At 46.8% G+C, this 15,109-nt stretch overlaps 1 protein-coding gene and 1 long non-coding RNA gene across 8 annotated transcripts in view; one reads left to right on the top strand and one right to left on the bottom strand.

The window, feature by feature from the left end:
- Positions 1-10,239, top strand: part of PIK3C2B (phosphatidylinositol-4-phosphate 3-kinase catalytic subunit type 2 beta) — a 79,125-nt gene extending 68,886 nt beyond the window's left edge. For 5 of the 7 annotated variants that reach the window (XM_035281112.3, XM_054248217.2, XM_035281111.3 and 2 more), the window contains 7 exons: positions 495-696; positions 1,152-1,276; positions 2,874-2,991; positions 4,723-4,804; positions 5,189-5,295; positions 7,154-7,282; positions 8,152-10,239. In XM_035281112.3, coding sequence (XP_035137003.3) covers positions 495-696; positions 1,152-1,276; positions 2,874-2,991; positions 4,723-4,804; positions 5,189-5,295; positions 7,154-7,282; positions 8,152-8,340 — 952 coding nt within the window. In that variant the 3' untranslated portion in view covers positions 8,341-10,239. The remainder of the gene's footprint in view (positions 1-494; positions 697-1,151; positions 1,277-2,873; positions 2,992-4,722; positions 4,805-5,188; positions 5,296-7,153; positions 7,283-8,151) is intronic. The other 2 variants (XM_054248218.2, XM_078356962.1) reach the window with 1 other exon arrangement.
- LOC144580396 (uncharacterized) overlaps positions 155-15,109 on the bottom strand; it is a 21,760-nt gene continuing 6,805 nt past the window's right edge. Inside the window, exon 2 of the long non-coding RNA XR_013529847.1 lies at positions 155-3,139. This is a non-coding gene — a long non-coding RNA (uncharacterized LOC144580396). The remainder of the gene's footprint in view (positions 3,140-15,109) is intronic.

The following is a 15,109-nucleotide window of genomic DNA, read 5'->3' as shown; positions in this document are numbered from 1 at the left end:
GGATGTGTCTATCTATGAATGCCTACAAAATGTTGTCCACGTGATGATGTTCTCCATTATTGTTCACTCTTTTTGGAACTCAGAGAATTACGTTTTCTCTGTTAGACCTCCTAACACAGGACTTCTCCTTCTGAATTGAAATCTCTAGGTTGAACAGTGCTTGGTAAGGTTTTATTTTACTGAACTTTGAAATCTTTTCGCCACAATATTTAGACATTTACACAGAGTTCCTAGTTCCTTTCTACCGTGGTTTGATCATCTTTGGCTCAGGTGGGTAGCCAGGGGAAGAGATAAGACCCTCGAGTTCACATGAGCAAATTGTATGAGATAATTGTCTGCCAATCATTTGCTTGAGGAAGATATGACACAGGAAAATGATTTGATCTGAGCCGACTGTTAGTCTCAAGAGTCAGGATTATTCCTTGGAACACCCCTGTCGAGGCAGCAGGAATTTGAGTTCATGGTTATATCCTCTTTTCTCATCTTCCTGCCAGGTTGATTGAGTCCAGCCTGGGCAGTGTAGCCACAAAGCTGAATTTTTTCATACATAATCTGGCTCAGATGAAGTTCATGGGCTCAGATGACCGGCTGACCCTCTCCTTTGCCTCCCGAACACACACTCTCAAGAGCTCTGGCCGCATCAGTGATGTCTTACTCTGCCGCCATGAGAAGGTCTTCCACCCCAGCAAAGGCTATGTAAGTGTTTTCTCCAGTTTGACCCCCTTACTTGCTCTCTGCTGACCCTGGCTTATTGAGGTCCTGACTTTTTTCACACTTGAACAGTGGGCACTGGAGTGGACTGACTGTCCTGTGTTGGGAGCAGTCCCGGACCACTGCCCTCTCCCTTGCTCACGTGACCTGCCTAGTACTGGGGAGCGGAAATGGATGATTATTCCCTCTGAGTCAAGGGTCCCGGCAACATATGTGGGAAGTCTGCTTTCAGATTCCTGTGTATATGCTTCTATCATCTGTCTGCACTGGAGAGACTCTTGCCCTCTTCCTTCTGGAACGTGCCCCTCCTCTCAGCGCGGGCGCGTGCACACGCGCGCACACACACACACACACACACACACAACTTCCAGACCTTTCCTACCCGCTTCACTGGATACAGAGGGCTCGGCAGATACACCCTAAGATCTGGACCTTTGCAGGTATATGTGGTAAAGGTAATGCGAGAGAATACTCACGAGGCCACCTATATCCAGCGGACCTTTGAGGAGTTCCAGGAATTACACAATAAGCTGCGGCTGCTCTTCCCTTCTTCCCACTTGCCCAGGTAGCTGCCCCTTTACTATCTGCGCAGAGGGATGTCGGGGAGGGGGAAAGGATACGGGGTGGGAGGTGGGCAGGACTGCAGCAGCGGAAAATACGCTTTTGGACTAAAGAGCTGCCTGCTTTGCTCAGCCTGGTATGGAGCTTGGTAGCAAGAGCTCTCCCTGCTGGCCAAGCTGTCCTTGCACGCAAGAGCTCTCACTCCCAGCCCACTGGCCAGAAAAGACGGCATGAGGAGTTGGTTGAATCTGATGTTTCAAAATTTCTAATTATTTGAAGAGTTACACCATTTTTCAAATGGATAAGCAAAATGTCATATGTACATACAGTGGGATATTATTCAGCGTTTGCAAGGGAGGGAAATTCTGACACGGGCAACAATGTGGATGGACCTTGAGGACATTCTGCTAAGTAAAATAAGCCAGTCACAAAAAGACAAATTGGCATGATCCCACTTATCTGAGTTACTGGAGTAGTCGGATTCCTAGAGACAGAAACTAGAAAGCTAGTTGCCGAGGTCGGATGGCAGGAAGGTATGGTTGTTGAATGGGCACAGAGTTTCAGTTTTGCAAGATGAAACAAGCATGGAGTTGACAACAACGTGAATATAGTTAATTCCACAGAACCGTACACTTAAAAGTGGTTAAGATGGCAAATTCTATATGTATTTTACTGAAATTTTTTTAAAAAACTACTTTTCAGGCCAGGCGAGGTGGCTCACGCCTGTAATCCCAGAACTTTGGGAGGCCAAGGTGGGTGGATCACCTGAGGCCAGGAGTTAGAGACCAGCCTGGCCAACATGGTGAAACCCCATCTGTATTAAAAATACAAAAATTAGCTTGGTGGCAGGCGCCTATAATCCCAGCTACGCGGGAGGCTGAGGCAGGAGAATCACTCGAACCCAGGAGGTAGAGGTTGCAATGAGCTGAGATCACATGACTGCACTCCAGCCTGGGCAACAAAGCGAGACTCATCTCAAAGCAAACAAACAAACAGCTTTTTAAATGAATTTTTTGGCCGGGTACAGCTCACGCCTGTAACCATAACACTTTGACAGGCCGAGGCAGGCAGATCATGAGCTACGGAGTTCAAGACCAGCCTGGCCAACATGGTGAAACCCCTTCTCTACTAAAAATACAAAAATTAGCTGAGCATAGTGGCGGTTGCCTGGTATCCCAGCTACTCAGGAGGCTGAGGCAAGAGAATTGCCTGAACCTGGGAAGTGGAGGTTGCAGTGAGCCAGGATTATGCCACTGCACTCCAGCCTGGGTGACAGAGCAAGTCTCCGTCTCAAAAAAGGAAAAACTGAATTTTTACATTGATGAGAGAAACTGAGGGCTCCCGAGACACTTCTGGGGAGCCATTTGGTTTTCTTGTCTGGGGCCCTTGGAAATGCAGGTGTGAGATGCTGAGCAGGTGTCAGATCTGGCCACAGATGTGCAGCACAGGAGCAATTGTGAGGGTCCCTAGAAAGGGAGGCTGCTGGGAAAGGGGTGCCAGGGGACTGGAAATGCAAATGAAATGTGAAAAAAGCCCATTGTGTCCATTTTCTTTCCCCATCTTCACCTCCTGCATCCCCACTGCCTCTGCTGCCTCGCCAGCTTCCCTAGTCGCTTCGTGATTGGCCGCTCCCGCGGAGAGGCGGTGGCCGAGCGGCGGAGGGAGGAGCTAAACGGCTACATCTGGCACTTGATCCACGCAGCCCCTGAGGTGGCCGAGGTGGGTGTGCTCGCCTTTCTTCCTGGCTGTCCAGGCTGGTTGGTGGGGACCGTAGGGGAGGCAGGGGTGGGAGTGTCTGGAGCCAGTAGGAGTCAGGAACAGGGCTTGGCACTTCTGGGTCTGCGGGCTGAGTGACCAGTGCTCCAGTCTGCAGAAGACAGGAGGTGGGTGGGTTCAGAGTGGTTCCAGCCTCACAGGGTTATGCACAGAAATGCAATTAAACAGAAACGTGAATGCATCCAGGCACATGGTTATTTTGAGAACCCAGAGTGATGACAGTGAGCACAGCCTCAGGAAGGAAGGCTCCTCCTTGAGGAAAAAGAGTTTTTTGAGCCGGTTAAGTATGTATATCAACCTAGATTTTTTTTTTTTTTTAACAAACGGTATTCTAATGGTCCTAATAAAGTCATGAGGAATCCTATTATTAAATGCTTTAGCAAATCATCTGACTCTATTGTCCATGTTCCCTTCCTATTTGTCCATATGCAGGCATGATTTTTACAGTTTTATGATGGTTCTAGCTTAAGTGTACCTCTATAATCTGAGCTTTTTTCCCTGAGTGTTTATAGTACGCAGATGCTATAACCTTAAATATCTGTTCCCCCAAACACCAACTTGCAGTACCATAATCTTAACCATTTGACTTTTGAAAGATATTTAGAGTACGTCCTTTTTCTTTCTCACTATTAATGCGTGAGTATTTCACACAGGTTTTTTGTTTTTGTTTTTGAAACAGGATCTTGCTGTGTCATTCAGGCTGGAGTACAGTGGCACAATCACAGCTCACTGCAGCCTCAACCTCCCAAGCTCAAGTGATCCTCCCACCTCAGCCTCCTGAGTAGCTGGGACTGTAGGAATGGGCCACCGCATCCAGCTAATTTTTGTATGTTTTGTAGAGACAGGGTCTCCCTATGTCACCAGGCTGATCTTAGGCTCCTGAGCTCAAGCAATCCTCTGGCCTCAGCCTCCCAAAGTGCTGGGATTACAGGCATGAGCCACTGCACTTGGCCTGTTTTTTTTTCTTTCTATGCTTTTTAGTATGAGAACTTTTAAACATGCAAAAAAGTAGAGAAACAATACAATTAGCACCTATGTATTCATCACCTTAACAGTTAACATTTTGCTATATTTGCTTTATCTATTTTTTCATGGTATAAAAATAAATTACAGGCCAGATGTGGTGGGAGGCCAAGGCAGGTTGATCACCTGAGGTCACGAATTCAAGACCAGTCTGGCCAACATGGAGAAACCCTGCCTCTACTAAAAATACAAATATTAGCTGGGCGTGGTAGCACACGCCTGTAATCCCAGCTATTCAGGAGGCTGAAGCAGGAGAATCGTTTGAACCTGGGAGGCGGAGGTTGCAGTGAGCCGAGATTGTGTCATTGCACTCCAGCCTGGGTGTCAGAGCAAGGCTCCGCCTCAAAAAAAAAAAAAAAGTAAATCACAGACATAATACTGTACTCCCTAAATACTGTGCATCTCTAAATAATAAGGCCTTACTTTTAACGTAACTACAGTGTTATCCAGGACATAGTTCATATTCAGAATTCCTCTATCATCTCCCAAATTCCTTTTCCCGTTGGCTTGTTGGAGCCATAATCCACATAAGAACTGCTTGTTGTTGGTTGGTATATTTCCTAAGTCTTTTTTAACCTGGAACAGTTCCCTTCCTTTTTGTATTGGGCCATTGTCTTATTGAAGAATGGCCCTGTTTCTGTTCTGCTCCAGTGTGATTTGGTGTACACCTTCTTCCACCTGCTGCCCCGGGATGAGAAGGCTATGGGCACCAGCCCAGCTCCTAAGTCCTCAGGTACAGTACCTTCTTTGAGACCTTCCTGCCAACTCCTCTGAACTGCCCCAAGGGTAACTGCTCCTGCTCCCACCTCTTCTCAGTTCTCTCCCCTTGACTTGCCTCCTGTTCGTTTTCTAACTCTCCAGGGAATCTGGTTTCCCACTCAGGCTGTGGGGTCCATAGTTCCTTACCTGGGTTCCCCATAGGGTGAATATTCAGTTGATGATATCCTCAGACCCATCCCCACCAAGTTAACTCTAATCACATTCAGACTACACTTGTATCGATGCCTCATGAGTATCAGGAGCCTGACGTGGAGAGGCTGGGGTGAGGGGGTTCAGAAAGAAAACAGAAACACCCACGTGGCCTGTTGACCCTTCTTGGTTTCCTTTGTCCCTACAGATGGCACATGGGCCCGGCCCGTCGGAAAGGTGGGAGGGGAGGTGAAGCTATCCATCTCCTACAAAAACAATAAACTCTTCATTATGGTGATGCATATTCGGGGCTTGGTAAGTACATGCACAGCCCTGATTTTTTTTTTTTTAATTTTTCTTGAACTACTTGTCTGGGCAGACCTTCTCTGCCCCGTGTCATAAGGTGTAACCACCACAGTTTACTGAACATCCACCATGGGCCTATTGCCATAGCAAGCCTATGGTATGACCAGGCAATACAAGATAGAGCTTCTTGTAACTGTGGTCTTTGACAAGTAATCATTCTGAGCCTCATCAGAATGAGGAAAATGTTAGCACCTACCTCATAGAGTCATTATGGGGATTAAATGAGATAATGCTTGTGGAATACTTAACACCATGCCTGCTTTTATTATAATAATGACGATTATAGTAATTTTCATAAGGGAGAGGCCCAAGGGACTCATGACCTGGCTATAATGATTCAGCAGCCACGTGATATCCTTTGAACATGATCAAGGCAGTATGTAATTACCAAATTTTTGGTATGAGTTCTAAGAGCATTGTGACTAGAAGAGGAAGGGATTTTTTTTTAAGATGGAGTTTTGCTCTGTCGCCCAGGCTGGAATGCAGTGGTGGCGATCTCGGCTGACTGCAATCCCCGCCTCCTGGGTTCAAGCGATTTTCCTGCCTCAGCCTCCTGAGTAGCTGGGACTACAGACACGTACCACCATGCTTGGCTAATTTTCGTATTTTTTTAATTAGAAACCGGGTTTCACCATGTTGGCTAGGCTGATTTCAAATGCCTGACCTTAGGTGATCCACCTGCCTCAGCCTCCCAAAGTGCTGAGATAGGTGCGAGCCACTGCACTCAGCCAGGAAGGAGCTTTTATCCAATACTTGCATTGTGCTGCATTCCTTGTTAGGCATTTTGTGTATGTTGGGGTAGTGGGATATGGCAGGAGGAGCATGAACATTCATCCATTTATTCTTCATTCAATAAATGTTCTAGTGCCTGCTATATGCCAGGCACTGATACATTAGCTCTGGGTATGGGGGAAAACTAAACAAAATCCCTGCCCTCGGGAGACTTACACTCTCGTTGGAAAGGGCATACAGGCAGATAAGTAAAATATATGGCATAGAAGATGGCAGTAAGAGCTATAACAAGAAATAAAACAGAGAAGGAATGCTAGGATGGAATGAAGAGAGTGGAATTTGTACAGAGTAGTCAGGGAAGGCCTCATTGTTGAGGAAGTGTCTTACCAAAATGAAGAAGGTGAGGGAGGGAGCCATGTTTATGCATCTGAGAGCAGACTGTCCCGGGCAGAGGGAGCAGTTAGATCTGACAGCCCAGAGTTGGGAGCCTTCCGGGGTGCATCAGAAACAGCAAGGACCAGTGGCTGAAGCCAATGGAGCAAAGTAGAGAGGAGTGGATGATGAGGTTGGAGAGGGTATGACAAGCCAGCATCTCACCCCGATAGTAAGAACCCTGGCTTTTCCCCTGGATGACATGGGTTTTTGCAGAGGCGTGACATGAATCACTAGTTGGCTGCCCTTGAGTGAGCAACTGAATCTCCCTGATTCATCTCTCTACCTCTTAGGGGTTAAGTGGATCAGATGACAAAATAGATAAGGACAGTGGGTATGGCAGGAAGATACCTGGGAACATGATGGTTCACTCAGAGCACATTATAGGATGCCCTGAGCATTTGGATAAAAAGTATAGACTTGATATCATAGGAGTCTGATTGGTGTTTTCATAGGACACGTTATCACAGTAGATATTTTTATCAGAATGGAGTGAGCTTGGAAGCAGACAAAATAAATTCGGTGTGCATTGCAGGACGCCAGATGGGAGATGAGAGTCTGAATCAGAGTGTGATCACAGGCATGGTGATGAAGAGACAGATGTTAAGAATCTTAATATATTTTGGTTTTCATTCTATTGTAGCAGCTGCTGCAGGATGGAAATGACCCCGACCCCTATGTGAAAATTTACCTCCTTCCTGACCCTCAGAAAACCACTAAGAGGAAAACCAAAGTGGCCCGGAAAACCTGCAACCCTACCTACAATGAGATGGTGGGTGGGGGAAACGGTGGGGGGCGGGCAGGGGTTGGCAGCCTACACCTGTTTCCTAGATAAAGTCGTATTAAAGAACGTATTAAGACATCGTATTAAGAACATGGCTGTATTTGTTAATTTAGGTGTTGTCTGTGGCTGCTTTCATGTTGCAATGGCAGGGTTGAGTAGCTGTAACATAGACTATATGGCTTTTAAAGCCTAAAAATATTTATTGTCTGTCCCTTTACATAAAAAGTTTGCCAGGCCAGGCCTGGTGGCTCACACCTGTAATCCCAGCACTTTGGGAGGCTGAGGTGGGTGGATCACCTGAGGTTGGGAGTTTGAGACCAGCCTGGCCAACATGGAGAAACCCCATCTCTACTAATAGTACAAAATTAGCTGGGCATGGTGGTGCATGCCTGGAATCCCAGCTACTCAGGAGGCTGAGGCAGGAGGATTGCTTGAACCTGAGAGGTGGAGGTTGCAGTGAGCCGAGATCATGCCATGGTACTCCAGCCTAGGCAACAAGAGTGAAACTGTGTCTCAAAAAAAAAAAAAAAAAAAGTTTGCCAGCCCTTTTGGGCTGAGATTTCATGACTGGGGTCTGGCCCTATCCTGTGGGAAGGAGGAGCCTGCTGGTCCTGTGCTGAAAATGAGCAGTGGCCCCAGTACAAAGCCCTCATCTGCTTGAACTCTGAGCCAAAAGCAGAGTTCATTAATGCTTCCCTTGGAGTCTGTGTACCTTCTGTATTCCGGGGACTCTGCAGGGTTGGCGTTAGCCTCAGCTGGATCAACCCCCATAGACTTTAACATCTCCCTCTCTGATTCCCTCTGGATTCTTCCTGTTCCTTCTCTCACCCTTCCCTCTCCCATCTGTCTGTTTGCAGTTGGTGTATGATGGGATTCCCAAGGGGGACCTGCAGCAGCGGGAGCTCCAGCTGAGCGTGCTGAGTGAGCAGGGATTCTGGGAGAACGTCCTCCTCGGTGAGGTACACATCCGCCTGCGAGAGCTGGACCTGGCACAGGAGAAGACTGGCTGGTTCGCACTGGGATCTCGAAGTCATGGCACCTTGTGAGCCCAGCAGAGCTACCACCCAGATCCCAGGCTGGTGGCGGGAGCTGGGAGAGAGGACTCTCTCCTGCGAGACTCTTCCTTGTGAAGGGCGGGGGCCCTGGGCGGGCCTCTGGCTTGGTCCAGGTGATTCTGGCCTCTGTGGTAGGAGGCAGGGAGAGTAAGACGCTCTCTGCTGTCTCTTCCTCTGCAGACTGAACGTGGGTTGGTTGTGATGAGCAGCCCCTTGGAGGCTGTGAGGTTGCAGCAAAGTTTTAAGTTTACCTTGTGTCAAGGGAGCAATGCCTGGTTTGGGGAGTATGTGGGGTGGGCTGTATGAAGTAGCATTTTGGGGCGGGTGGGTGGATATCTTTATTTTTAAAAAATGAAATAGTGATGTTGTCCTAACTGGGACAGGAAGCCTTGCGAGAAGGGACATATCTATGCCTCAGAAGGCAAGAAAGGAAGACTATTTGGACTTTTTGTATGATAAGGTTCTTATTGGACTTTTCCCTAGATTTTTGGTGTTGTTTTGTTTTCTAGCTATAGGAACTATTTGGGGAGGGGCCCAGTGGGTCCTTGGTCAGAGCCCTCCCTCTCTAAGGGCAGGTTGGGGAGGGTAGGGAGGGCTGCCCGTGCTGGACTGAGGCCTGCACCACTGGGCCTTTATGATTTTGCCTCCAAAGGAGAGCGCTGTGATACCTACACGTGTAAGGAAGGGCCTTCCGTATTGGGGTTCCGCCATGGACCCGTATTCAGGGACCCATGCTCTTTTGGGGGGACTTTTCCTCTTACCTTCTGTACTTTATTAGGACTTGCCCTGAATACCATCTTCTCCCCCTTGCTCCTCCATTCTCCTGGCCCTTCTGGGGTCAGCTGGTCTCTACGAATATGCTGGGGGTGTTCCCCCATAGGTCTCTCCCTTCATTTCTCTCTGGTGGGACAAAATACTGCCTGAGTCCTTAGATGTAGTTTGACTCAAGAGCATCTTGGTCCTGGGAAGAGCCCCCTGGGCTGCGGATGCCGCTGTGACTGCTTGCTCGGTGGCTCTGGAAAGCATTCCCCATCCATCACTGCCCACTTCTTTCTGCTGTGCTGCTTCTCCCTGGAACTCCATTTCTGTCACCCTTTTTATAAGACTTTTCCTCATTCTGTGGGGCCATAAACCTATTTAGTCTGGAGCCAAAGGAATGCCCTATCTGAAGGAAAGGGGCATGGGGTGGGGTGGGGGATTCCATCAAAACTTTTTTTTTTTTTCCCCCCCATGATTTTCTGTAGGAGGCTGGATTGGAGTGGTGATTATTCCCCTGGAGCTAAGCTCAGGAGCCCGAAGGGAGAGACGGAGTCTCTTATCTCTTCATATTCTTTATTCCCTACCTGATGGATTTGATGTTCGATCTTTTGTGTTTCACTCCAAAGGGTTGTCTTCCTTGCCAAAAAGAGGGAGGGACTTTGAATTTGATATTAACTTTTAAAACCAGAGTTGGCTGGATGTTTCCCGTGATTGGGAAAAGAGTGAAATGAGGAGGTTCTGGTTCTGTAAACTGGCCCTCCCTAATTCCAAGCATCAGAAACTCCCTGTTCTGCTGACTCATTCCATAATGGGAGGAAGAAGCTCCATTGACTGAAGCCACAGGGCAGCATGGAAGTTTAAATTTTCTCTAAAATTAAAATGCAGAGAATAAAGCTGGCTGCTTCCGGGAGGGGAAAGGGGAGTGGAGAACAGGTGGTGAAACTTTTCCAGATGAATGGACCATAAATGTGTTACTGGCTTTTTGCCTGTAGCTCATTTTATTATGACCCTCTATGCTCCTGATTTAAAGAGATCTGTGTACTGTTTACTTCCCACTTCCCAGAATCCCTTGTATCTCCTTTCTTGGGAATTGTATTTTCTAATAAATGACATTTGAGAAAAAAAATAAAACTATAATTTTATTTTTTTGAGACAGGGTCTCACTCATTCACCCAGGCTGGAGTACAATGGTGAGATCTCAGCTCACTGCAAACTCCTCCTCCCGGACTCAATGCATCCCCAATGCATCCTCCCACCTCATCCTTCCCAGTAGCTGGGACCACGGGCGCATACCACCATGCCTGGCTAATTTTTTTTATTCTTTGTAGAGACAGGGTTTTGCCATGTTTCCCAGGCTGGTCTTGAACTCCTGGGCTCAAGTGACCCACCTGCCTCAGCCTCCCATAACTTTTTAAAATAATTTTTAGTAGAGACAAGGTCTTGCTACATTGCCCAGGCTGGTCTTGAACTCCTGAGTCCAAGCAACTCTCTCACCTTGTCCTCCCAAAGTGCTGGGATTACAGGTGTGAGCCACTCCACCCAGCTGAAATTATCAATCTAAACACTGATTGATGTTTAAATGTTTAGATTGAAACATCTGATGTATGAGATGAAAATAATTGTGATTTTATTTTTTTGAGACAGAGTCTTGCTCTTGTTGCCCAGACTGGAGTGCAATAGCATGATCTCAGCTCACTGCAACCTCTGCCTCCCGTGTGCAAGCGATTCTCCTGCCTCAGCCTCCTGAGTAGCTGGGAGTGCAGGCACCCGCCACCACACTTAACTAAGTTTTGTAGTTTTAGTAGAGATGGGGTTTGCCATGTTGACCAGGCTGGTCTCCAACTCCTGACCTCATGATCCACCTGCCTCATCCTTCCAAAATGCTGGGATTACAGGCATGAGCCACCACACCCAGTAAATAATAGTGTTTTTTTAATGCCACAAACGGTAACTTTTATATGTACTAGTGCACTGCACTTACCATTTTACATCTGTCTGCTAAATCTATCCTCAGAACAACTTGATTAGGTGGGTGTCATTACCCATTTTACAGATGAAGAAACTGAAGCTCAGAGGGATAGAATAATGTGCCCAAGGGCACACAGCCAATAAGTCTTGGAGTTGGAATTTGAACCTAGGTTTGTTGCATTCCAAACCGTGTGCAACCCCTCCCAGGTGATGTTTAATACAGTCCCTTAAATTGGTCTAATTGACATTTCGGGTGCTTTTTATATGTGATATCATTTCCCATGACAAGTGCCCTGGACAGTAAGTATGGCTCATTCATGAATTCTGTCCGCAGACATTCACAGTTCTTACCAGTACTACCTAGTGGCATGCCTCCACTCATAAAAAATACATTGCAGTGAATGCATCCTGGGCCCTGTACTAGGTACTGGATTGGGGCTTTCCACGGTAAATTAAGAGAGTTCTCTGCATTTAAGAAGCCACTACCTAGTGATATTTAACCAACTCCATTTTATTTTATTTTATTTTTTGTTTTTTTTTTTTTTTTTTGAGACAGAGTTTCGCTCTTTTTACGCAGGCTGGAGTGCAATGGCATGATCTCAGCTCACTGAAACCTCCGCCTCCTGGGTTCAGGCAATTCTCCTGCCTCAGCCAACTCCATTTTATAGGAAAAAAAAACTGAAACTCGAGATGCCGCACAACTGTCAAGCTACCACAGCATAAGCATAGCCCAGAAGTGACACCCCCAAGTGCAGACGGAAGTGATGTGGCCTTTGTTCAAGCACTGAACCCAGAAGTTTTCAAAACTCTCCACTGGGGAGTCATTCATTTCATACGGGGGAATTCTGTGGGGGCTTCTAGGGGCTTTTTCAGTAGTAAACAGCAGGAAGTATGATCTGCTGTATAAGTGGTCTGCAGTTCTGGACAAGTCCCTGTGGACTTTTTAAAGGTTAGTACTTGAGATTGGGCGCGGTGACTCAAGCCTGTAATCCAGGACTTTGGGAGACCGAGGCAGGTGGATCTCCTGAGGTCAGAATTTTGAGACTAGCCTGGCCAACATAGTGAAACTCCGTCTCTACTAAAAATACAGAATTGACGGGCATGGTGGCAGGCGCCTGTACTCCCAGCTATTCGGGAGGCTGAGGCAGGAGAATCGCTTAAACCCAGGAGGCAGAGGTTGCAGTGAGCTGAGATTGTGCCATTGCACTCCAGCCTGGGCAACAAGAGCAAGACTCTGTCTCCAAAAAAGGAAAAAAAAATGGTTAGTACTTGAATCTGCCAAAAGTCTTAGTGAAGGAAATTTCTTGGCCAAATGGGGTAGAAATCTGAACCCTCGTGAGGGGGTGGGAATGAGAAAGACGGGGAATGAGGGAGAGGGTTTGCCGAGGGAGAAAAGAAACAAAAGAAGCCCCGGGGACCCAGATTTCTGAGTTCAAAAGAGAGGTGGCAAAAATTAGGTAGCCCAGCTTGCCAAGATTTGGGGAACAGATTAGCCTGGATTTGAAAGTTGAAAAAATGAGGCGCATTTTAAATTGGGAGAGAATTTTCTGGTGACTGGGACTTGTCTAAAGTGATCATTTCAGCAAGCAACACTAGTGTTTTACTCTGGGTGAGGCAAGGAGTCAGATACTGTGGCTACTCGGATAACAAAGGTATGGATCCTGCCTTCAAGGAACTCAGTCTTTCGAGAGAGGCAGGCATGGAAAGAAATAATACATGGAAGAATGATATGGACAAGGTGGCATGCAGAGGGATGGGGCAGGCAGAGTGGGCTTCAGAGATTATTTTATTTGATCTAAGCATTAAAGTCAATCAGAGCCCCAGACTTTATTCTTAGGGTGATAGGGTTTTCAGAAAGGGAACTGCAGGGGCCAGGCACGGTGAGTTACAGTTGTAATCACAGCACTTTGGGAGGCCGAGGCGGGAGGATCACCTGAGGTCAGGAATTCAAGACCAACCTAGCCAACATGATGAAACCCCTTCTTTACTAAAAATATAAAAATTAGCTGGGTGTGGTGGTAATGCCTGTAATCCCAGCTACTCAGGAAGCTGAGGCAGGAGAATAGCTTGAACCCAGGAGGTGGAGATTGCAGTAAACTGAGATTGCACCACTGCACTCTAGCCTGGGCAACAGAGAGGGTAATCTCAAAAAAACAAAAAGGGGGGAGCGGTAATGCCTAATTTATGCATTAAGAGATCCTTCTGGCTGCTGTTTGCAGCGAGAATGAAAGCAGAAGAGAAGGCTATTGTAGTCCAGGAGGGAAAAATGATGGTGGCTTGGGGATGGTGGAAAGTGGTGAAATTCTGGATATATTTTGAAGGTAGAGCTGATAAGACTTGCTGATGGACTGCATATGGAATTGAGGGAAAAGGGAGTTGAGGATGATGCCTCAGTTTGGAGCCTCAGAATGTAGGCAGAGGAATTACTGGGGGTGGGGTGGGGTGGGCAGGTAGGTTCAGTAGAGCTGAATCAAGACTTTTGATTGTGATCAGTTTGAGATGTGTGACAGAAATCCAAGTGGAGAAGTAGTAGAATGGAATCTGAAACCCAGAGGAAGTCAGTCTGGAAGTTTAGATATGGAAGCCATCAGCATTCAGGTGGTGTTTAATTCCATGGAACTAGATGAGATCACCCAGGTCAGAGAGGTACGTGGGTGGACTGAGGCCAACATTTAGAGGAGGAGGAGGAACAGATCAATGGTGTCCCAGAAACCTAAAGAAGTATGATCAATTTCCTGGGGCTGCCATAACAAAGTATCACAAACTGAGAGGCTTAAACAGAAATGTATTAAGAAAGTATTACAAACTGAGAGGCTTAAACAGAAATGTATTTCTAGAGGTTGGAAGTCCAAAATCAAGGTGTCAGCAAGGTTGATTCCTTGTGAGGGCTGTGAGAGAGTCTGTTCCATGTTTCTCTCCCAGCTTCTGGAGGTTTGCTGGCAATCTAGCATTCTTTAGCTTATATATGCATCAACCCAATCTCTGCCTTCACATAGATGTGGCATTCTCTCTGTGTGCACGCATGTGTCTGTGTCCAAATCTCTTTTTATAAGGATGCTGTCATCTTGGATTAGAGCCCACCATAATGACCTCATCTTAAGTTGATCATCTCTAAATAACCTATTTCCAAATAAGACCACATTCACAGGTACTAAGAGGGTTAGGACTTTATATTTTGGGGGACATAATTCAACCCCTAACAGTCAAGAGGAGTGAATACAGCGAAATGTTCTTGGTGACGTTGATAAGAGCTGCCTGCATGAGTGGTGGGGGTGAAAGCCACATGGGAGTAGGCTGGGGAGAGTATAGGTGAAGAGAAAGTGGGGACCATAAGCACTGACAAACTCTCAAGAGGTTTCGCTCTGGTGGTGCAGAAGCTTGGAGGGGCGTATATCTAGGGAAGGTTTATTATTATTTATTTACTTTTTTGAGACAGTCTCGCTCTGTTACCCACGCTGCAGGGTGGTGGTTATGTTCTTGGCTCACTGCAGCCTTGACCTCGTTGGCTCAAGCAATCCTCCCATCTCAACCTCCTGAGTAGCTGGGACTACAGGCATGCACCACCATGTCTGGCTAATTTTTAAATTTTTTGTAGAGACAAGGTCTTGCTATGTTGTCCAGGCTGGTCTTGAACCCTTGGACTCAAGCCTTGGTTCAAGCCCCCTGCCTTGGCCCCCCAAAGTGTTAGGATTACAGGCATAAGCCACCATGCTGGGTGGTCTTTTTGTTTTTAATATGGTGATATTAAATAATGTTAATGTGAATATTAGTGAGAGAAACGTGTATGCTACTAGGAAGAAGGGATAAGACAGGTCAGAATTTCTTGAGTAAAAATGGTGGGATAGGTGGCCAGGCATGTTAGCTCATGCCTGTAATCCCAGCATTTTGGGAGACCGAAGTGGGTGAATCACGAGGTCAAGAGATTGAGACCATCCTGGCCAACATGGTGAAAACCCCATCTCTACTAAAAATACAAAAATTAACTAGGTGTGATGGTGAGCATGCCTGTAGTCCCAGCTACTCTGGAGACTGA

The sequence above is a fragment of the Callithrix jacchus genome, chromosome 19, assembly GCF_049354715.1.
Source record: "Callithrix jacchus isolate 240 chromosome 19, calJac240_pri, whole genome shotgun sequence".
Taxonomy (NCBI): domain Eukaryota; kingdom Metazoa; phylum Chordata; class Mammalia; order Primates; family Cebidae; genus Callithrix; species Callithrix jacchus.
Note: the sequence above shows the minus strand (reverse complement) of the source record. Positions and strands in the feature narration are given on the sequence as shown.